The sequence below is a fragment of the Gavia stellata genome, chromosome 2, assembly GCF_030936135.1.
Source record: "Gavia stellata isolate bGavSte3 chromosome 2, bGavSte3.hap2, whole genome shotgun sequence".
NCBI lineage: Eukaryota > Metazoa > Chordata > Aves > Gaviiformes > Gaviidae > Gavia > Gavia stellata.
The window spans coordinates 41,907,862-41,930,334 of NC_082595.1; the positions used below are offsets into that span (position 1 = coordinate 41,907,862).

Consider the following 22,473-nt stretch of genomic DNA (forward strand, 5'->3'; position numbering starts at 1 on the left):
CCGCTGTGTTCATAATACTGTACATTTAATTCTGCGTGAATTTGTCTATCTAATGGGCTTTTTCCTTCCTTTGTAATTTATAGGGCAGGGAGCAATTACTGCTTACCAACAATAAAAAGTGAGAAGATTAATGAGGTGCTATATTGTGGCACCTATGAAGTGTTTGAGCTTATTCTCTGTTGTTACGAGGAATAAGAAATGACGCAAACAGCTGACATTGATTTGCCAAAACAAAATGCAACTTCTTAATGTCTTGAAACAAAATTATCACCAACACAAAAGGCAAGTGTAACACAGTCCAGTTTTTCAATCTGCTATTTTAATACTTTATACCGTTGTAATGTAACCATTAGTCTGAATAACTGAAAGCTGCCACTGAAAGACTTTTTCCCCTGTCACATTTCTGGTCATGATTCCCATGCCTGCATTAGTAAGCCAATGTGACCACACAGCTGGGCTCCTTCCCTCTTCACCCTATGTTTTCTGGCCTCCTCCCTTGCCTCAAGTCTTGTGATGTGCGTTGAACTGCATTAATTTGCTACTCTGGGCCTAAGTGTCTATGGCCAGAAGGCAGGGAGAGCAAGACTGCCCATTCTGGCAGCAGTTTGCAGTTACTGCTTCTTGGACATAAGGAAAAATGACAGCCTGTGTAGCCTTTAACACTAAATTTTCAGAAATGATGTCTAGAGGTTACTTAGAGAGGTGCTGAACACTTAAGCTCTCCTTGATGGGAAGGAGAGCTGTAGGAGCTAAGAAATTTAAAGTCAGTTTGAAGATCAGTTTGGCAGGGGTGTCTCAAGTTGTATCCTTTATATAACAATCTGTTTGGATTCTATTTCTTAATAATTTTATTTTCTATTTCCTACACGTTGAGCTATATTTTTAGCATAGGCAATTTTCTGTTTCTAGAGAACCTCTATGACAAATGTAATAGATAAGTCATATTTTATTTCACTGTGTGTCAACAGGGCCTGGCCTTATAAAGCTAGCACACACCTAAAAACTAGGCTACATGGCATTGCCAGACTTCACTGCTCTGTTTCAAAGTCTGACATGTTTGTCACATGGTTTACTGTTCATTAATATTCAAAGAATAAATTGGCATGTAAAGTCAAATTCAGCAGTTTCTGGAGGACAATTATGAGTCAAGTACCTGGAGCTGGAGCAATGTTTCCCCACAAACCACCCAGATTTTGTAAGGCATCATATTTTTGTGCATCCATCTTGCCTCCATTTTGATTAAAAGGACAAACTAAAGCATGCTACTCTGAGGTCTGCATCTTCCCTACTAGGGTCCAGACCTCTCAAGACTGAAACTTGACATAATTTTTTATTAATTTTTCTTAACAGAGGAAGAAGAGTACATAACAAGCTACAAAGCACAGGTATGCTGTTGGCCTGACAGCACTAGAGTGCTGTGAACACTTTTAGCAGCCCAACTCTGCAGGTGAAATGCGGCCCTTCTTGTATGCAATGACTGGCCGGTATGACGTGTTTTCAGACCGGCTATTTGTTTGCTTTCTGTCGTGATTTTGTCACCTGACTTTTGATCGGTAACACCCAGCCATGTGCTTTTGTCCCATCTGTTACACTTGTTATGCTTTCAAACATATTACTTTCAAGTCATATTTGAATTTCTGGGATGCATATTCCTTGTAGATGAGCATCAGTTAGGACTGGTGCCTCTGTCTTTTCATCTGTCAATCAAGTGTCACACCACAACACGCGGTGTACCAGTCTTGGACTGGCTTTCGTCTGCTGCTGATACTGCAGGCCAGCTGTGGCCTGCAAGGAAGTTAATCTGCTCATATTACTGGGATTGTGCGGGTCCCATGTACTAGTAGTTTGGTTTGATGAAACTGGCTTAAGCACAAATGGGTCCGTATGTTTAGGAACTCTTTATTTCTTTCACTGGGCCCTAGACTGTGCACTGTTAGTCCAAGGACTGCAGATGCTCTGTTCCTAGGGGTTACTGTTTTGGGGTGAGAACAAGGAGCTGCAGATAAACCGCATCTTCTGGGGCAATGACACAAGCATTTTTACATGCAGGTGTCAGATTTTCCCAAGTGCCTAGTTCCTTCCCTGCTGCCCATACTGTGACTTTGGACTTGGCACCTCTGCCTAGTCTTTCTCCTGTATTCTTGCTAGCAGCTGGCATAGAGTGGCTTGTAGATCGCCTGGGTAGTAAACTCTTTGGGAAAAGCTTTTTGTCTCTTCTCTGCGCTTTATATCAGTTGGTTCAAGAGGTCTGCATGCACTTTGATGAACTTAAAAGCACTACTTTAAGTAGTCTTTTATTTTTCCAGGGTTTATTTTCCTGCGGCCTAGAGCCCTCTGATTTCTTTGTTGGGACTGTATGTGGCTGCACCAGTGTTTTGTTTCAAAAGTTCATTTTCAAAGGCAGTGTATCCCTTAAAGTTACATTTTCAGTTTAAAATGTCAATTTAAAGAAAAATAGCCATTTGAAATGATAGATTGGTTTAGATTGGAATTTTTGAAACAATGTTATCTAAATTGTAATGTTGTGTTATACAATCTGCATTCCTATTTAATGTATTTTTTGAGGTTGGTGTATAGAACATTTATCTCTTTCGAGCATTTTTCTTGTCTTCTTTAATTGGTCATTGAAAGATTTTCCTAGGAATTTAATGAAGCTTTGGGTAATTGGTTAAACTGCAGTCTTAACGTGCACATCTGAAATATTTGGAAAGAGGGCTTGCCCAAGAATAAAAGGAACACGTGAGCCTGTAGAATTCCCATAAAGGCATGATGAAGGAAGTTTTATGACTGATTCCTGTGTTTTTGCTGGCGTTTGCCTTTGAAATAGTCTGGAGGTAAGTGTAAGAATCTGACAGCACTTCCTGAAACACCCTTTGAGTGCATTTAACCTTTTCCTTTCAGATGGTAAGGTTGTGATAGTTTATCTGAATGTTAGAAAAGAAAAAAAAATAGCCTAGTGACTGAGTAATTCTGAAGGAAGTTCACCTGGAACAGTGAAACCTGGAGAAAAGACTTCTTCTGAATGTGTAATATTCTTACATGAAAAGCTGAACTTCAGCTTTTTCACAAAAGCCGTATTTTAATTCTAAGACTCGTATAAGAAATGCAGAGGCACAAATTTTTTGCTTAGTCTTTGGAGTTTAGCGTAACATTAATGGAGACAAGGGTGACTAGATATTTCTAAGAGTGTGAAAGCTGTAGAGGATATACACCAGAGACTGTCAGCTGAAGCTGGCCTTTTGTTTTTTTCATGCTTCCAGCTTTTCAAACATATTTTATTCTTCAGATTGTTTACACTGAAGTGAGATGTCCTGTGCACACACTTCCAGAGTGTTTGCCCGCTGGGCCCTCCACTTTGACACACTTGTGGGCACAGCTGATTGCCACGCTCAGGCCCCTGTTGCTTCTGTCCCCAGAGCCATACAGCCACTCATCAACTAGGTATTGCTGCCAGAAAATCATATCTATGCAGCGCCTGGAGGCCCTTTGTCTGTCAGCAGCTTTTCCATCAAATTTGGCACATTTTTAGGCAGCGGATTAAGGTGTTTCCTCAGACTACATGACTCTTTAGACATCAGAATCTGTGGGATTGCCTAACTGAATGAGGTCGATGGTGTCAGAGACAATTAGGGCCCAGGCAAAACTGTGCCTGGCAGGAGGTAGAAATGGGCAGAGAAACCCTGAGCAAGTGGCTGGTCATTATTTCGGATCCTGAGGAACTGGATCAAAATATTTATTTCACTGGTATTGTGCCTTAAGGAGTGGGAGGATCACTCAGTGATCAGGGAGTCAAAAGACACATCAAAACAATAATTTGCAGATATTTTACTCCAAAGATAAAACAATACTATTAATTTTTAAATAAGCAAATGGTATCTGCCAGTTGTTAAAAGCAGCAGAGCTCTGTAAATGGGCCACTTGAAATGTAAGTATGTAAGAGAACGTTTTTCTAGTGCTGCTTACCACAACAGAATCTGAAACATCAAGTATTTCTCAAATTCACCAAGGGTCAGCACAGTGCCCAGACTTTGGGAAGGAGAAATCTAATGCACGAGTACAATAACTGTGGGAATTACTGAGTAGGGAAAAGGACTGTAGAATAAAAAATAATCTAAGGGGTAGAGAAGATCATAAGCTGAATACAGGTCAACAGAGTAATCTTTTGCAGAAAAGGCAAATTTTATTCTGTGAACAGAAAAACAGATGTTTTAGGAGAGACTGACAAGGCCTCTGCCAGAGTTTTATGCCCCCTAAGGGGCAAGCAAAGTCCTTATGAGAGCAGCAAGACGATGAGAGAATTAGAGAGAAGACTCTGGAAGGAATGCTGGAGGTTGAGAGGTGGCGTAGCAGGAACCTTACAAAGGGAAAATGTGTACTAAGAGGGCAGCGGCTGAATTGTTCTCTGGGCTAACTGGAAATAGCTGGGGACAAATGAGCTTAATTTCCAGCAGAGAGGACATAGGCTGGACGTTAGATAGTGAAGCAGCAAACAGTCCACAGCTTAATCATTGGAAATGTAAGGGCAAGTTAAAACACGTTTGTGCGGGGCAAGTCTGCATATATAGTCTTTCAAATGATACTCTGTCCCTGCTTTACTGAATGGTAGTATACAGTGATTGCAGAGTATGTAATTTCTGTAGGTCTGTTTATGTCACTTTCACATCTAGACTGCAGGGAAGTTTGACTACTGGCAGAGTTAGCAGCAAGTTCTGCACCAGGTTAACCCTGCAGAACTGCGCCTATGGATGTCTCTGTAGATTCTTTTTGGTTATTGTATCCATGTTTATTTATGTAAACGTGTATTGCATGAAAATAAATCTTTTGGTGTTTGAATGTCTTTCTGTCAAAACCTTTTAAAAAAGGGATTTCTGCAAAATGAAAATCCCATAGAAAAAATTTTTCCTTGAAAATTAAAGAAGAGGAATTTTCTTGTCTGAACTTTTTCTTTGCAGAAACTAGATTTCTGTGCTGATTTCCATAGTCTTCAAAACATTAATGAGAGGACAATTTTTTTTCTTATTTCAGAAGTGAAATTCTGGCAAGAAATATTATGGCATTTATCACATATTATGGCTTGCATGTCATCTCTCAATTGATTCTTCAAAGCTGTGTTTCTGGCCCCCATTTTATCCCATGGGCAAAGTGTCCTGGCACACAGAACCTTAGGGCTCCAATGGGAGTGGTTACTATGATGAAGACGTGCAGTCCCAGTCCAGAGGAGAAGAGACAGAAGTACAAATCATATAAGGCAAGGCCCTATACGTAAATGAAATTTCATAGCTTTAAAGGTATTATGGAGAAATACTTGTGTTGATGTTTTGGTTTTGGTTTTTTTTTTAACCTTAAAATATTTTAATTCTGCTTGGACTGACTTAAAACATCATAGTTTTTCTTGTGGATAGTTCATAGCACTTATAATGAGCTTCTCACCACAGAATTTCAGAAATTTTAAGTTCAGCCTTGGTAAAAAGATGTATAATTTTGTCCTTTCATGATTAATGAGTTATATGTGGTCAACAAATGGCAATACTAAGGTCCTTCAATCCTTCTTTAGTTACAGTCCTTCTTTAGTCTCAGTACGTGCTTGTGGAACTGGTGGAGTAGGTCAAAGGAAAGTAGGATTGTATATTAACGGGAGCTAAGTAATCATGGCAGACTGTGTTACAAGGGTACAGAGAGAGGCAGAAGAGTGGAACCTTCCTGCCCAGGACACGAGGAAAATAAGTAGTGATGGAGGGAGAAGGAGAGCTTTGGATGAGGTGCCTCTGGGGAGTCTGGGCATGGGAGAAGTAGCTAGGAGGACAGTCCAGGCATCGGAGGAGAGGAGTTTATCCTTTCTGGACAGGGAGGCTGAGACTGGAAGGAAAAGCCCAAAGGTGGAGGCAAGCGTAAGAATGGAACAAGAGGAGCTGGGTAGGTCAAGCGAGAGACACTTGACAAAGAACAGATGTGGGAGGACAGAGAAGACTTCCCCACCAACAGCAGTGTCAGCAGTCTCTGTGTATTTACTAGCTTTTACTTCTTCTAAATTGGAGTAGAATAGTGTCACTATTTATGGCTGTTAGCAGGTATCACTGACATCCTTCCTCTGCTGCTTGGGAATGTGAGTGATCTCCTGCCATCGCCTGCTGTGTTAAGGCAAGTGAGAGGTGCACCAACATGTCCCAGCCCAGTCTGTGACCATAAAAATGAGGCAGAAGGATAACATTTTTGTTTTTCTAGATGCCCTCTTTAGAAGGTGAGATGCTACATGCAGAAAAAACGTTATTTGCAAACTTGCATTTTCAGTAGACCCAAATTAAGGTGACCTGTGCGAATCTTATTTGGTCCCTTTGTGCCTTTGTGATTATTATGATAATAATTATTTTCATAACTATAAGGTAATCATAAGAGGACTGCTGTTTCAATTTATGAAAAGGATCAACTCTGGAACGTGTCATGCTCATATGGTGAAATATGTCACTGTTTGTAAATTCTCTACTCATTTTTTGCAAAGACTAGTTACTAAAAAAAGGAATGAGGCAAAAATTTCAAGAAGTATTATGTGAAGGCAGCTGATTGCTGGCCTGAAAAACTAAATTCTATGCCTAATTCTGCCACAAATGCTTCTGTGAAGTTCAGAAATCATTTAAATCAAACTCCTCACAAGTAGTCTCGTGTTGTATTGTAATTTTCTTTGTGCTGAATGGAAGTCCTACAGTCTGATTTATGTAAGTGTTGAACATTTACCCTTGCAATTGCAGACAAGGGAAGTAGCACCCTGAACATTCAAAATGCTATTTAATGGTAGGTACTTAAAAAACTCAGGTTGCACATAACTCAGTATATACTTTTGACCTTAGTCTCTCTCAGCCTCATTTTTTATCCTTTCAACTCACAAGAGTATTGGAAAAATACATTCATTAGCACCTGTCAACCGCTAAAATGCTATAGTGGTATGGAAATACTGGAAGGAAATTAATTCTGATGTTATAGCTGAATCCAGGTAGTGTGCTGATAGTAAGACTCCAGACACTGAACAGTCAGGAAAAAAACCCCAAAGACAGAATAGCTGCTCATTTAACAAATTTAACAAATTCTTTTGTTCTGTGTATTGATGAGCTGTTGCCCTGTGAAAAGTATGGTCATATAATTAAAGATAACATACATATGCACAGGAGGGATAAATGAAGGATTCAGTTGCATTTGCAAGGTGCAGTTCAGCCATGTGCTATATTTAAAATCTTAAGCTTCTTTTAATGTATATTCATATAAAGCATGTGAGTGGGTGTTTCTGGATTCACCTTATGTACAAAAAGAAATTAATAACCTTCTGTGCATAAGAAAAAAACCAGAAAATTGCCATTGCTTCAGAACTGTGTGAATTCTGGGCTATTCCGTGAGGTACAGCTACACCACCAATCTTCACTTAAGGTTAATGAAAATGATCCTGTGAGTGAGTTGTAGTTTAGATTCCAACAGCACTGAAAAATAGAATGAAACAGAAAAAATTTCTCAGTATTTATTCCAAGGATTTTTTGGTATGAATTTAAATTTCCGACCTGTTGAACTGACAAATAGATTGAGCTCTTTCCTCTTTTAAACCCACCACCCTACCCTCCTGCCATCCCCAATAAGGGCTTCCACATTTTTCAGAAATTTAGGCAAACTTCTATGTTGTCAAGGGGATCAGCTGCAAAATTATTAGCTCACATTTATAAACCATGGAAAACCGATCCCAGGAATGGAAGTGTGGGAGAGGGAAATATTGAAATCATCCAAATTCAGGTATTAAGGATATGAACGAGAAGCCTGGGCTCCCTTCCCCTCCTGTTAATAGAACCTCCAGGAAATGTGCCTGGAGATGTCACAGACTGCATAGTGACTGTCTGTAGACACACCTTTCCAGACTTTAATCCAGTCTGCAAATGTTAGTGACAGATCTGAGAAAAAAATAAATTTGTCAAAAATAAAGTTTTAAGGGACTGAAAAGATGTGCAAATTTATATTAACTTTAGCAAATAGCTTTAGAGGAGATTTTTCTTCACACATGGCATGGTTTAATTTTGGCATATGCAAATGTAGTACTTAAATCACTCATCTTAAAATTAACCAGACGTATGGATGAAGGAAGATGATAAAACTAATGCCAAAGGAAATGTTTAATTTCATGTTGAATAAGAACTTTTGATGACCTAAGAAGATATGCTTTTGTTTTCATGTTGACAGATCCTGTCCTCAACACTACCATTTCTTGGTTAATACTGAGCTATTTTTCCTAAGTTATTTTACTTCAGTTACCAAATAAAACTGTATTTTATTCTAGTTCTAAAGAAAACCTTCCAGTGTCTTCTGACTATAAAATACATTTTCTGACACATCGTGAAATAGTGTCAATATTCTAAGATTATTTTATTATTCAACTTTTATATAAGTTCATTTATTTTCATTTTTTTCTTAATTTTTTCTCCTGCCAGTTATCTTTTTTTCTTTTTCCTGCACTGAGGCCTGTCCCATTTTCAGTTGGTCACCTTGCCATTTTTCTTCTTAGTTGGCCTTCAAATATATCTTCTGTTATTTTTAAAGTAGTTCTTCATATTGTTTCTCCTCATTCTTTTATGTTAATTATTTCTTCATCTCATCCATTCACTACACTAGCTTAGGGTCTTCTACACAGGTAGTCCTGTTTAGGTGTCCCTGCACTCACCCTGAGTGAGAAGAGGAGATATGAGCCAAATCCATGAAATGAATGATATTAAGTGACCAGAGGAGCATTTCTCCAGCATGAAGGTCTCTTCCCACATTGTTGTCACAGGTGGCAAGGGAGCTGCTCTGCAGCTCTGCTCTGGTGGCCTTCCTGTTTGCACTCTGTATTTCCCCTGGTGGAAAGACTTGTGAAGGCACAGGGAGCTGTGCAAGGCTGTGGGAGGGGGAAGAGAAGGAACTGGCCATGCTGTCCATATAGAGATCGGAATTACAGGCAGCTCCCTCTCATCCTACAGCTTATTTTCACCCAGGAGTATCAAAATTTCACAGCTATATTTATCCCATATAGAAATTGTAGATGAACGTAAAAGTGACATTTAGTGAGGTAGGCACTAAGCTGGAAGGGACATCATCATTGTTTAAGGGAAATGCTTATTACTCTCATTTTTGATGCTGCAGCCAGAGACATTAACTTGCTGAAGATGAGTCAATAAATGGAGGATACTGGGGCAAGAAAGGCCTGCACGTATGTTAATTACCTAAAGAAGGCCAGGGCATGGGTGCAAACACCAGCACGATGGCTCTCACTGCTTAACAGCTTCAGACTCCCAGGCACTGTTTGGCCTGGCTGAGTAGTCCTCTCCCAAGGCACGGTTCAGGCAGGACCTATGCAAGGTTCCTTCTCCCTTGGTAGCACAGACGAAACCATCCTGCTTTGGGGAGGAAGAGAGTTTAGCTGCGTGAGTGAAACGTGCTCAGAGACATGGATCGGGAATCACTTACAATCCAGCCCCAGCTGATCTTCATCACTGGTGGAGGATCAGCCAAGGAGTGATGCTGGCTTCCAGTCCCGTTGCTGGAACCCACCCTCATTGCTGTAGCCCATCTTGCGCCAATGCTGGCTCGGCATGGGGCCACCTCCCGAGGTCCCATCTAGCCTGAAATACCCTGTGATTCTGTCTGTTTCATATACAACTCCGTGTAAGCCTTTCTCTCTCCGTTGTCAAGTTGTATTTAGCTTAATTACAAACCTAGGCATTTTGGGATATTTGTTTTAAGCCAACATTTTCATTTGGATGGCATATGATTTTTTTTCAGATTCATTGGAGCTACTTTCTGAGAGTACAGTTACGAGACAGTTAATGTACTTGGCAGTTTTCTGTTTATTTGTATACTTAGTAATTCCTATTGCAGTACTTCCCCTTGAGATGTCTTTTAAGTACTTTCAAGCACTCCAATTCTGTTCAAATGATCTTTCATAAATATTTTGCCCCATATGGAAATTCACATTCTAATAACAAGTTAATTAATTTCATATTGAATAGTAGAATGGTGTTATAAGAAGCCCAATGTGTGGAAGAGCATTCGTGCTAGACCTTGACTGCATTTGAAATGGCCTTTGGTTTTGAGGTTTTTTTACACTGGGAACTTCCATCCATTCTGGTAAGAAAGATTTAGCAGCTGCGGATTAAAGTAAAATCAGAAAACTAGAATTTCTCAAGGTGTCTCCTTTAACTGCTTAAATAACGTTTCCCTTAAGCTCTCCTACCTATGAAATCTCTTTATTTCAGGTAGAGCTGGGGTTGTGAATAAATTGGGCCTTACCTTGCTGTTGGGTGGATTGTGTACTGTGGGTTATCCTAAATTCATCCTGCCTGCCAGTCAGATTACTGTGATTTAAAAAACTGAGTTTACATTACAAAACTGTAATTCCCTCATGTACACGTTCTTTTCACCTTATGGTCAACATGGGGTTAATGATCTCTTGGCTGATTCAGAGTTGCAGGTGATGAGTGAATGTTGAAAGCAGAGGTATCTCATTTGCTAACACATTTATTGAAGAGCAGACTCAGTGCGACATAGGTGGAAAAATGCGAAAGTGAGTGTGGAAGACAAGTTTGTCCTAGGTTCCAAAACACTTTCCATTTTATGCCTGCTGTGTTATTACATTTGGAAACGAGCAGTAAATCCTGAGGGTTTTTTGCTTTCTAATCTGTTCTGTTTTGGTCGGGGCCTTGGAGGGAGGGCTTTATCTGGGGTTTTCTTTCTTTCTGATTTGTTATTCTTTTTGGTAAACATAGTTGACAAGAACTTTTGGTCTTTTTTTTTGTTATTGTTTGCATAGATTACAAAGGAAATTGTTGAAAAGGTTCTGCTATTGTATTTTGGGAATGATGATCTTGCCAAAGTTATTAAAGTTGGGTTCGGTTGTTGCACTATGTTCTCCAGAAGGCTAACCCTTGGAACCTAACTGAAAACTGGATGAAGAGCGGACTGTTATTTTTTGTCAGGACACAGCATCAGTGGTCTGTGATGTGCACTCACTAGCAGCTGATTTCTGGGTGAAATTTGAGATGTTATTTTGATTTAGCAAGCTCTGTGTTATTGGGATGCTCTTTTTCCCCCAAAATTTCCTCCTCACCTCCTCTAATAAGTGCTAGAGTTGTGATAATCCAAAGTTTATTTATTACCAGCTTTTATTTCCATTGTATAAATGGAAAGGGGTGGCAGGATGCAATTTCTGGGGAGTGTGGGCCTAGGGGTATTTTAGTGTGCTTCCCACTGTGGTTCACAAGAGCCTGAATGTGATGAGTCTGCAAGGCCAGTTTGCAAAATCTTGCTCAAAGTGGTGCTTGAGTGGCACTGATTTTGGGATGGGGATAGGGGTGGGAAACCAGCAAGGCCATCTTTGGATTCGTATGGCTTTGTGAAGGTCTGTGTTAACAGATTTATAGTGCTCTTTCAATATAACAAGTTTGTCTGCAGGAAGGCAGGGGAGGTCTAAGTTAAATATGAAAGGCGGGGGCATTACGGGCAGGCGTGAGTGGTGGCGGCATTACTCCCATTCGTCTGTGATCCCTTGTGCCACGGATCCTGTGTGTGCTTACAGGGAGCAAGCTGTCTCATTGCTTCTGCCGGCAGACTCCCTCTGAAAAAATGGCCCTCATTCCGTGACTGAGGATGGACAGAACCTGTGGGACAGACTCCCCGCAAGCAGCATAGCAAAATATGTTTGTCTTTATGGCATCTTCCTTGTTAGTGTTTATGCATCTTTTTTTCTTTGGAGCGTACATTTTAAATGAGATTCTTTCTTTTTTATATAGAAAAGATATTTTTTGTTGTTTCAGACTTTTTCAGTCATTTTTATTATTCTTAAATATAACTTTAACAAAAATGTATTTGTGAGCTTAGTCTTGACATGAGTGAAGATAAATATTCTGAAAAGATAAAGATTTAAATTATCTGGACTGAATGATGACTGATATTTTTTGGTATTTCTTTACCCTATTTTGGTTTTACCTATCAGTTGAAGTGTTTTCTTTTGTATCCAGCTAGGAATCTAGGATCACTTTAGCAAGTTTGTGTGTGTGCGCGTGTGTGTGTGGCATTGGAAAGTTACTAGACACCTGAAAAAATATACAATTGTTTTGGAACCTGATATTTTCTTCCTTTTACTGTTTTTAATGTGCCTTTTTTAAAAGGTAAAATTTTATAAACTGTAATTTTTTTTTCTTATTGATATGAAAATAATTTTGTGAACCTTGTCTTGTGTAACATGCATATTTGTATCAGTTCTGAAAAAAAAATTATCCAAAATTATGAATAGCTGTCAGGTGGTCATGTACACCTAACAGACTAATCTATTGCTGTTAAAATTGTATTGACAGTTATTTACTTGCTCGCTGATTTACTTGAAATATTTAAAGCATTCTTGTAGTTATATACACTTAAAAGTGTATTTTTTTAAAAAAGCTATGTTGTGGTTAATTTAAAGTTATACTGAGAGGATGGATTAGGTGATCTAGCTGCAGGCAGGAGAGAATGGGGTGGAGAAGATAAGAAACAAGAGCTTTGATCAGTGCTCAGTAGAAAAAAAGAAGTCAATTAAATGAGGCATTGAAATAAAGCAAATTCAAAGGAAGATTCAGGACCTGGAGAAGAATAAAAAACCTACCTAGATTTGGTGGGCTGGAACAGGTAGTTACATGAACCATGTATGTGTTGTATCCATAATGATTTATTAATGATATTGTTTTTACCTTTTCAATTTAACATCTAAAATATGCAAGGTTTTTTTTTTTTTTCCCCTGCCTACTTTGTTAAACTCGTTGTCAGAATTGTGACGTTCTCCAGTTTTCCGGTCTCACTAAAAAGCCAGACTTGTGGCATGTCAGCACTTTACCATTTGCAGTTTCTTCGGTCTTGCACAAGTCCCAAGGAAACAGAAATTATTTAAGTAAGTGTTCAAAATTAGCTGCTATATAAGGCTTGGTAAAGAACTTCACGTTTAAAAAATGCAGTTTTCCTGAATGATGCCATGAGCAGGTTCTGCTATCTAACAAGGCGAAGCCTCATGTTTCTGTAATAAATGATATTCATTCAAAGCTGTTCAATGAAAATATATTGTATTTGGGGACAGAAATTGTATATAAAAAGTCTCAAGGGCATGGCTGTCAGCACATGTGAGAGCGTCCAGGTGGCTTTGGCTGGTAGAAAGCTTTTGGGTATTGAGATGAACTGCAGCAGTAGAAGTCAGGGAACTTTGACTAGGTGAAAGAGGATAGTTGAGCATACGTAGAGTTATCAAAAAGTTGCTGGGGAGTATTGGTTTGGAGCAGGAAGGTGCTGTTGGTGCCATATGCCTTGGTTCATCGAAACAAAGGAAGTTTTGCTGCACTGAAGAAGGGAATAAGGCAAAATTAGGTATATAGGAAGAAATCTGAGAGAGCCCCCAGTCTCCTAGGCTCAAACCCAGGATATGTTTGTTTGAGAAAATGTTGGGACTCTGGGGAGATAAGAGCCACCTGTTTACTAACCAGCAATTAAACATGCAGGGTAAGTGGATAATTACTGTAAACAGCAGGATTCTTCATGCTTTAGCTTGTCTGATGCTGTCACACCCAATTGTATTTGTCTCCTGGACAATTTGTAGTGCAGACTCTTACTGGAAAGCATGCTTCGAAGAGCTGTTTGCCTTCCAGGAGCAATCCCAGAGTTCATTGCTGGTTCCCTTGGTAATTTTTCATCCTCTCATCTTTTTGAATACTATTTACCTTGCCTGCAGCAGCTACTCGTAATAACCTCTTACCAGATTCACTAGATGTTAATTCATTGCCATTTGCACTATAGGTTTTTTTGGTTTTCATTCAAGCAGCATACTGCATATGCGGGTCTACTACATGTCTAGTACATGTCTAGTAACATGTACGTTACTAGAAAAAAAAATACTTCTGCAGTGATTTTTAATACCTTCTGACTTTTCTTGTTGTGCTAAAACCACCTCTTAATTTTTATGAAAGTGGTATTGAAATGAGAATAGGGACTGTTTTATGCAGTATTATATCTTTGACAGTATAAGGAAAGTTTGCATCTCTAATTAGGCAATAATACTTGAAAATAACCTGGTTAATAATTTAAGTGACTTGCAAATTCAGGTGCAAACATTAAGTGATTTTTGCCTCAGATTCTCAAACTACCCACTGATACTGCAGTCATGCTGAACCCTTTGGAGAGGAGCAGGTACACAAAAAAAATGCTTATTTTTTTTGTATTCCTTTGTAATGTCTTGAGAAAAAATGATTAATTTATCACAGAGCTTTTTAATTTTTCAAGATACAGTGCCTAATAACATCAGATTGATTTGTGAGAAATTTCTCTGTATCTTACTGGTTCTACACCTTTCCAAGTAGAATAGGACAGAAGGTGATAAAAGATTATTTTTTTGTCCATCTGTCATTTCAAAACTAGATCTGCTTGTCTTTCTTACAATCTGCAGGAGTGGATGACACTTAACCTTGCTGAAAGAATTGTACTTGCTATTTGCTATTAACAGGCCAAGCTCTGATAACAGGCGCCACAGCATCCGGGAGAGGATGTCCAGTACCAATGAGAAAGGGAGCCTGTCCATGGAGTCCACCAAGGAGACCCGGTACTGTGCTGTCTGCAACGACTACGCTTCAGGCTACCATTATGGGGTCTGGTCTTGTGAGGGCTGCAAAGCTTTTTTCAAAAGGAGTATTCAAGGTAATAAACTGTTCAAGTGAATCACCTTTACTTTTGAGGAAACTGTGAAGCTACTTGAGATTGCAGCCTGAGTCCAGGACAATGACATTTACTGGGTTTTCATTAGCAGCTGCTGTGCTCTTCCATATATTTTTAGCTCTGTATTTGGTGAATGCTTCTAGCAGGTGTATAACATGTTGTTATTGAACGTTCAAGATTAATGAGGGAAAGAAAAGCTTCTCTGTTCTCCTTGGTTTAGGTATGTCTGACCATGGAGGCAGTGGGAAATCTAATTTAAAAATCTGTATTGGATCAAGATGACCACTCTTTCAGGCTATGCATATCTCTTCTGTGATTAAGTTCTTATCCAAACCAAATTTATTTTGAGAATTCCCTGACAGATGTTGCTTGATCTATTAATCTAAATTTAGAGCTCCATTAGCAAGATGGTTCGATCCAAATCTCAACTCCTTGAAGATGTGAGATGTCTTTTGAGAACCGATATTGAAAAGGAATGTTTCCTTGATGAAACAGCATTTTTATCTGTCATCAAAGCAGGGCTTTGAACTATACACAGAATGGTTTAGTTCAGTCTTGTCATGGCTAAAAGTGCTGTGCAAGGTGTCCAGTGGAGTAAAGGGCATCTAACAGAAACCGCGTTAATTACTGTGACCGAGATAATTCTTGATTTAAATGCCTGTCACTCTGTGGAATGGATACTTTTTTGCTTTGTTCAACGTGTCCTAGACTGAGTAAAAAGTAAGTATGATTCTACTGAAAATACAGGTACTGTTCAGTATCTATGTCATATTTATGAGAAGAAAGTAAAACAGATTTCTTCCTTTCTGAACAGAAAACTAGTAAAGTGCTATGCTTTAGTTAGGTTTCTATAGTTTTTTAAATCTCCAGGTGATATAGAGGCACAAAAATTCCTGTTGCTCCTTTTTTGAAGTAAACATAGTGAGGAACACTTTTTTACCTCATATTACAAGGTGTGATTATTGCCTGTTTTGTTGCGTGACTACCACTGAGGTGAGTTAAATAAGACTTCCAGCATTCAGCTCAGAATATTCCCTGCCTTAAAGAAAAAAGTGAAAGATTGACTGCAGGGTAGACATCGATGAAAATATTTGAATGTCAGTGATTAGTTAATAGTTACTTGTATTTCTGCTTTTCCATAGTCATCGAAATGATTTTAAAAGAGAGTTGTTACAGCCAGAGGTCAATAATAAGCAACACTGGAGGGAGAAAGGGTGAAATGCTTTTCTCTTAACATCAGAATGATTTACTTAAAATTGTGACGTGGGGAGAACATCTCCCTTGTTGAGCATTTTTCATTATTTTTCATTTTGAGCTCCCCTGACCAAATCAGAATTATTCTTAGAATTTTGAAATTCTGTCCTTGTACTTGAACTGAACAAAGTGAAAATTGAAACATTCTTAAGCAAAAGTAAGAGTTAGTTATCAAGTAATTGTACAGCACAGATCTTCAGCTTTTGGCCATTATCAAAGAAGAAATGAATCTGACTGTTTCATTGAGTTCCATGGTTCTATGTTAGCACTTGGGTGGTTTTGCCCTAGTCTCCATGTGGACAAATGTTGTGATCCTCCACAATTGTTCTGTTATCTATTATTTGTGCTACAGTCTATGCTAATTAATAAATTTAGTTCTTGCTATATTTATATACTTAACATAATTTTTAAATAGGTAAGCTTTACAAAATTAAAGCTTAAGTTTCCAGTGTCACGTAAAATGCCTTTCTTGATCTTTAAGTCATGTTTGCTCTAATTGCTTCTTGCAATTGCTTCTTGCCCTATCCCTTGTGGGCATGAAGAAGGCTTATTACAACAACCTTTTACATAGTTGAAGACTGTTATCATATCTTTCCTCAGTCTTCTCTTTTTTAGACTAAACAAATCCACTTCTTTCAGTAGAACATGCTTTCTAGACTTCTGATCCCATTTGTTAAACTCCTCTGTACTTTCTCCACCTCTTTTGTGGTTAACAGCTGTCATAAAAAATTACATCCACTAATACCAAGAAAGTAATTAAAGAATATGAGTACTTATGACAGAATTGTGATCACTTGATCACAGATGGTATGAAAAGTCCTCTAAAGGACTTTTAAAGTTATAGGTACCCAGTCTTGATGAACGAAGGGATTTTTTGAATTTCCTACTGGATCTGGAAGAGATCTCTATCTCAGCAATTACATGTTCTTGTTGGACATATGTCCAATTTATGAAAATGACAGTAATTTTTAGATTGAGAATACATGAAAAAACATGCCATTTGCCTTGTAGATGGTAATAATTTTAAGTAGGTTGTGATTGGCTATCTAGGAATGAATACTACTAATGTGTATGTGTAGAAGAATATGTGGACTAAATATTATTATATCTGCATTGTATATATGGTATGCATTCCTGAAAAAGGGACAAAAATTTCCTGGGAATCGTATGATTAAACTGTATTGAGGTACACAGGACTTGTTTGTATAAACAAAAGTAACACAGAATGCTTTCAGCAAAGATTTTTGTTGCTGTTTATAGTGTGTCTTTCTTTAAATGCAAGATAACCATGCTACTTTTGTGCTTTGCTGTCCTGTATTTCTCAATACATATATAGACGCAGAGATGATAGGTAATTTTTATACTTCTCATCAGAGATTTCATAGGAGAATTGCTATAGTGAAGTTTGATGTTCTTAATAGACTGTAGTCAAACATTCTATATGATTCTTAACAGAACCACAGGAAGAAGTGAGTACAGACATGAGCAATGAACAAGCTATATGGGGTAATCCATTTCCTCCCTGTGTATCTGTTATTCTCAGTGATATCTGAGGTATCTATGCTTACTTGCATAAGTATAAAATTAAATTTTTGTGAAAACTCACTTCTGCATTGGACCTTACCCGAGGTGGAGATGGATAGCTTAATTTTTATCCGGGAGAGCTGGAATGGTTCTGGAAATATTTTGTGAATTTTAAATGCTAAGTTGTTTTCTTTGCTGTCAAACAGTTAAAGCTTAAAAGGCAACCTGAATTAGTAAGTGTTTCTCAATACGTGCAACTGCTCAATTTTGTTTAAACAACAGATGGTTGGTGGAAAATCTCAACTGCCTCCTGAAACTGCCCATGTCAGTCTATTTTGTTAGTTTATGTCCCAAAAGTGATTTGGAACCTTGTTTTGAGAAAACTCTGTGCAGACTGATATTAATGTATAATGTTTCATGGGAGAGAAAAATCATACGACACCAAGAACACTGTGTAGCTTGGTGATAGAAGAGTGCTTTATTCTTTGCCCAGCATATGTAGCCTTCAGGAGTGTACTTGGTCAACTGACTTGAATCCAGAAGCATAACAAGCAGTCACATCACAGCACACTGTACTTCTCTGTTAAAAAAATTATGGATTTTAAGACCAAGAAGGGCCATTAGATCATTAAGTCTGGTCTTCTCCCAATATGAACTTTATATGCTATCCATGTACAAAGCCTGGTAACTTGATGGAGGTAAACCTTTTAGAAGATGCCCAGCCTTGATCTGTGGGCTCAAGAGCTTTATTACAATGATTGCTTATTTTTATGATTTGTCCTCTCATCTGCTAAAAGCTTACCTTTCTAATTTGAATTACTTTGGCTTTTACATCACACCCACGAACCAGACTTAGTATCTAGTATCTCTCTCCTCAAACTTAAGTTGTTACAATCAAATCCCCCTGATATCTTAAGTGAATTAAAATGTTTCAATCTCCTGCTATATATCTTTCTATCATCTTCTGAGTCCTTTGTCTTTGCATCTTTTCTGATCTCCCTACACCCATAATAGCCTTTTTAAAATTTGGATGTCAGAACTGGATGAAGTATTTCAACATCAACCTTACAAATGCCATTTACAAAGTCTTTTCCAACCTTAATGATTCTGTGATTCTGTAAAAACCCCCTTGTGACTCACACATTCTTTCCCCCTCCTTCTAATTCTCTTGTTTTTTGGATAGCCACCAAAGGGTATGGGACAGGAAGGAATTACTCTTACCATCTCTGACAAGCATTCAACAAATGCCTACATATGTGGGGCTGAGAACCCCCGGTGGGAGCACAAGGGATTCAGAGCAAATGAGGGGTAGCTCATTACACTGGAGGGTATCTTGGTCTCAGAATTGCTGAAGTATTTTAGAAATCCCCAGTTCTATTTCCCTGCCTCGTTCATATGCCCTTCTAATGTTTTTCAGGTGCACCTTCTCTGCCTTTTCTCACAGCTGTATACTTAGACAAAAATCTGGGATATTTCACAAATATTCAGTTAAGAATTACTACATGATGGGAGGCAGTACCAGACCAGCAAGAACAGATTGGCATCAGAATGGATGAATTCCGGAGGCCTGCCATTAATGCCTTGATCACAGAGATATAGTGATCTCCGAAGTGCAGGAATTCTTGAAGCTGGGAAGTATTTTAGTTGTGTGCCTTAAACATGGTTTTTATTTAACAGTTATGCCTTCTGACCATCAAGTAGGAGAGTTTTGGCAGTAGACTTTGAGTGTTATCAATTGTTTTAACTTCACAGTGATAGAGCTGTACTTTGTTGAAAGTATGTAGTTCAAACTTTAATGTTAGGAGTGGTGGTGATATACACATATTTTCATTCGAGTTGGAGAGAATTTCATAGGTCAAATACGCCTAGTAGTGGGTGTTTAGGTAATGCTGCAGTGCAGCAATTGCAATATTGTCAATTTGGGAGGTTTCTGGTACCTTCCCTTTAACTTTCCATTATCACCTTCTGTTTTCATGGTATTTTTGTAATCTGTTTGATAACAGCTGCAAATGCTGCACAGATCCTGCAGCCAAGAAGACAGAAACTCCCTAATAAGACTGCTTGTACATTGATTCTGAGTGGTTAGCAGAAAGGGCAAAACTACAAAGCATGAACCTAGGTGAGACTAGCAGAGGTAATCACAGCCAATAAACAGGGGGGTGCAGACTGGTATCTAGTCTCAGGGTAGAAAACAAACGGTTCCAGTTTGAAAGGTAGGTGACTGTCGGAAGTTTGAAGGCTAGAAAATATGTGTTTGGAAAGTCCACCAGGGTTTAGCCATCACTGGGACTGCTCTAACATCCTGTGGTCAGCCAGGTGTTTCCAAAACTTCTTTTGAGTTATTTTTGTGGTTTTAGTAGTTTTCCTCTAGAGCCCCTGGAGTTAATACACATGCTCTGATTGTTGTCCCCTAATGTGCGTTTTTAATATCAGCAGTATAATTTATGGTCATCTTGTTTCAGAAACTTGGGTGTTTTTAAAAGGCAAAACTCAATACCTCTTTTTTCCTAGTAAGGCAATTTGGAATGTGGTACTCTTCCAGCGAGTTTTAAGTGCTGCGTTCAGCATGGATGTGGCAGTGACTTAAGATGTTCGTATCTAAGATGCTTTCTTATTTTTCATGGTCTAAGCAAATCATAGATCTGCAGTGGACCTTGAGCCCTAGTCTATCTTTCTGTCCTGTGATAGGATCAACTGTTGCCAATTCCTTACATATGTTCATTGAACTGCTTTTTAAAAACCTGTATCCTGATTCAATGTTTTATTCTCCTTATTTTTGAAGGCTACTATGAAATTTGAATCTTCCTTTCTGCAGGTTAAGCTCATCACTTATTTTCCTGTCTATCATGCCACAGAAAACAGGCAACAGCTTTTAAAGCATGGAAGACCGCTATCACACTTAAAAAAAAAAAAAACCAAAACAAAAACACTCTGTCTTACCTAACATGAAGAAACACAGTTTATTCAACCTTTTCTCATAGGTTTTGTTTTCTAAACTTCTAATCTTCTAGTTGCTATACTTTGGAGATTCTCCACTTTGTCCTGTTTTCCTTTTTTCTTGAAGTATGATTTCCTTCTATATGATGCTTTATGGGTGCTGAGTAGAGCAATAGGATTACCTTACAAAGCCAGTCGGTGGTATTTCACACAGAATCACACAGAATAACTAAGGTTGGAAAAGACCGGTAAGTCCATCAAGTCCAACCATCAGCTAAGACCACCATGCCCATTAAACCATGTCCCACAATGCCTTGTCCACACGTTCCTTCAACACCTCCAGGGATGGTGACTCCACCACTTCCCTGGGCAGCTTATTCCAGTGTCTCACCACTCTCTCAGTAAAGAAATTTTTCCTAATATCCAGCCTAAACGTCCCCTGGCGCAACTTGAGGCCATTTCCTCTTGTCCTGTCACTTGTCACTTGGGAGAAGAGGCCAGCACCCACCTCTCTGCAACCCCCTTTCAGGTAATTGTAGAGAGTGATAAGGTCTCCCCTCAGCCTCCTCTTCTCCAGACTGAACAACCCCAGTTCCCTCAGACACTCCTCATAAGACTTGTGCTCCAGACTCCTCACCAGCTTCGTCGCCCTTCTCTGGACACACTCCAGCACCTCAATGTCCTTCTTGTAGTGAGGGGCCCAAAACTGAACACAGGATTCGAGGTGTGGCCTCACCAGAGCCGAGTACAGAGGCACGATCACCTCCCTGCTCCTGCTGGCCACGCTATTTCTGATACAGGCCAGGATGCCGTTGGCCTTCTTGGCCACCTGGGCACACTGCTGGCTCATATTCAGCCGTCTGTCAATCAACACCCCCAAGTCCTTTTCTGTGGGGGAAGCTTTCCAGCCACTCGTCCCCAAGCCTGTAGCGTTGCATGGGGTTGTTGTGACCCAAGTGCAGGACCCGGCACTTGGCCTTGTTGAACCTCATACAATTGGCCTGGGCCCATCGATCCAGCCTGTCCAGATCCCTCTGCAGAGCCTTCCGATCCTCAAGCAGATCAACACTCCCGCCCAACTTGGTGCCATCTGCAAACTTGCTGAGGGTGCACTCGATCCCCTCATCCAGATCATCAATAAAGATATTAAAGAGGACTGGTCCCAAAACTGAGCCCTGGAGGACTCTGCTTGTGACCGGCCGCCAACTGGGTTTAACTCCATTCACCACAACTCTCTGGGCTCAGCTGTCCAGCCAGTTTTTTACCCAGCAAAGAGTGCACCTGTCTAAGCCACGATTCACCATCTTCTCCAGGAGAATACTGTGGGAGACAGTGTCGAAGGCTTTACTGAAGTCCAGGTAGACAACACCCACAGCCTTTCCCTCACCCACTAGGCGGGTCACCTGGTCATAGAAGGAGATCAGGTTGGTCAAGCAGGACCTGCCTCTCATGAACCTGTAATGACTGGGCCTGATCCCTTGGGTGTCCTGCGTGTGCCCTGTGAGCGCCCTCAAGATGAATCTCTCCATAATCTTCCCCAGCACCGAGGTCAGGCTGAGAGGCCTTTAGTTCCCCGGATCTTCCTTCTGGCCCTTCTTGTAGATGGGCGTCACGCTGGCAGGCTTCCAGTCATCCGGGACCTACCCCCTTAACCAAGACTGTTGATAAATGATGGAGAGTGGCTTGGCAAGCTCCTCTGCCAGCTCCCTCAGCACCCTTGGGTGGATGCCATCAGGCCCCATAGACTTGTGAGTGTCCAGGTGGCATAGCAGGTCATTAACTGCTTACTCCTGGATTGTGGGGAGTTTATTTTGCTCTCCGTTGCTGTCTTCCAGCTCAGGGAGCTGAATACCCTGAGGATACCTGGTGTGGCTGTTAAAGACTGAGGCAAAGAAGGCATTAAGTACCTCAGCCTTTTCCTCATACTTCGTGACGATGTTCCCCCCCGCACCCAGTAAAGGATGGAGATTCTCCTTGTCTCTCTTTTTGTTCTTAATGTATTTATAGAAGCATTTTTTGTTGTCCCTCACG

At 39.7% G+C, this 22,473-nt stretch overlaps 1 protein-coding gene across 1 annotated transcript in view; it reads left to right on the forward strand.

The window, feature by feature from the left end:
* ESR1 (estrogen receptor 1) overlaps positions 1-22,473 on the forward strand; it is a 118,862-nt gene that overhangs the window by 16,866 nt on the left and 79,523 nt on the right. The window contains exon 2 of the mRNA XM_059829568.1: positions 14,519-14,709. Coding sequence (XP_059685551.1) covers positions 14,519-14,709 — 191 coding nt within the window. The remainder of the gene's footprint in view (positions 1-14,518; positions 14,710-22,473) is intronic.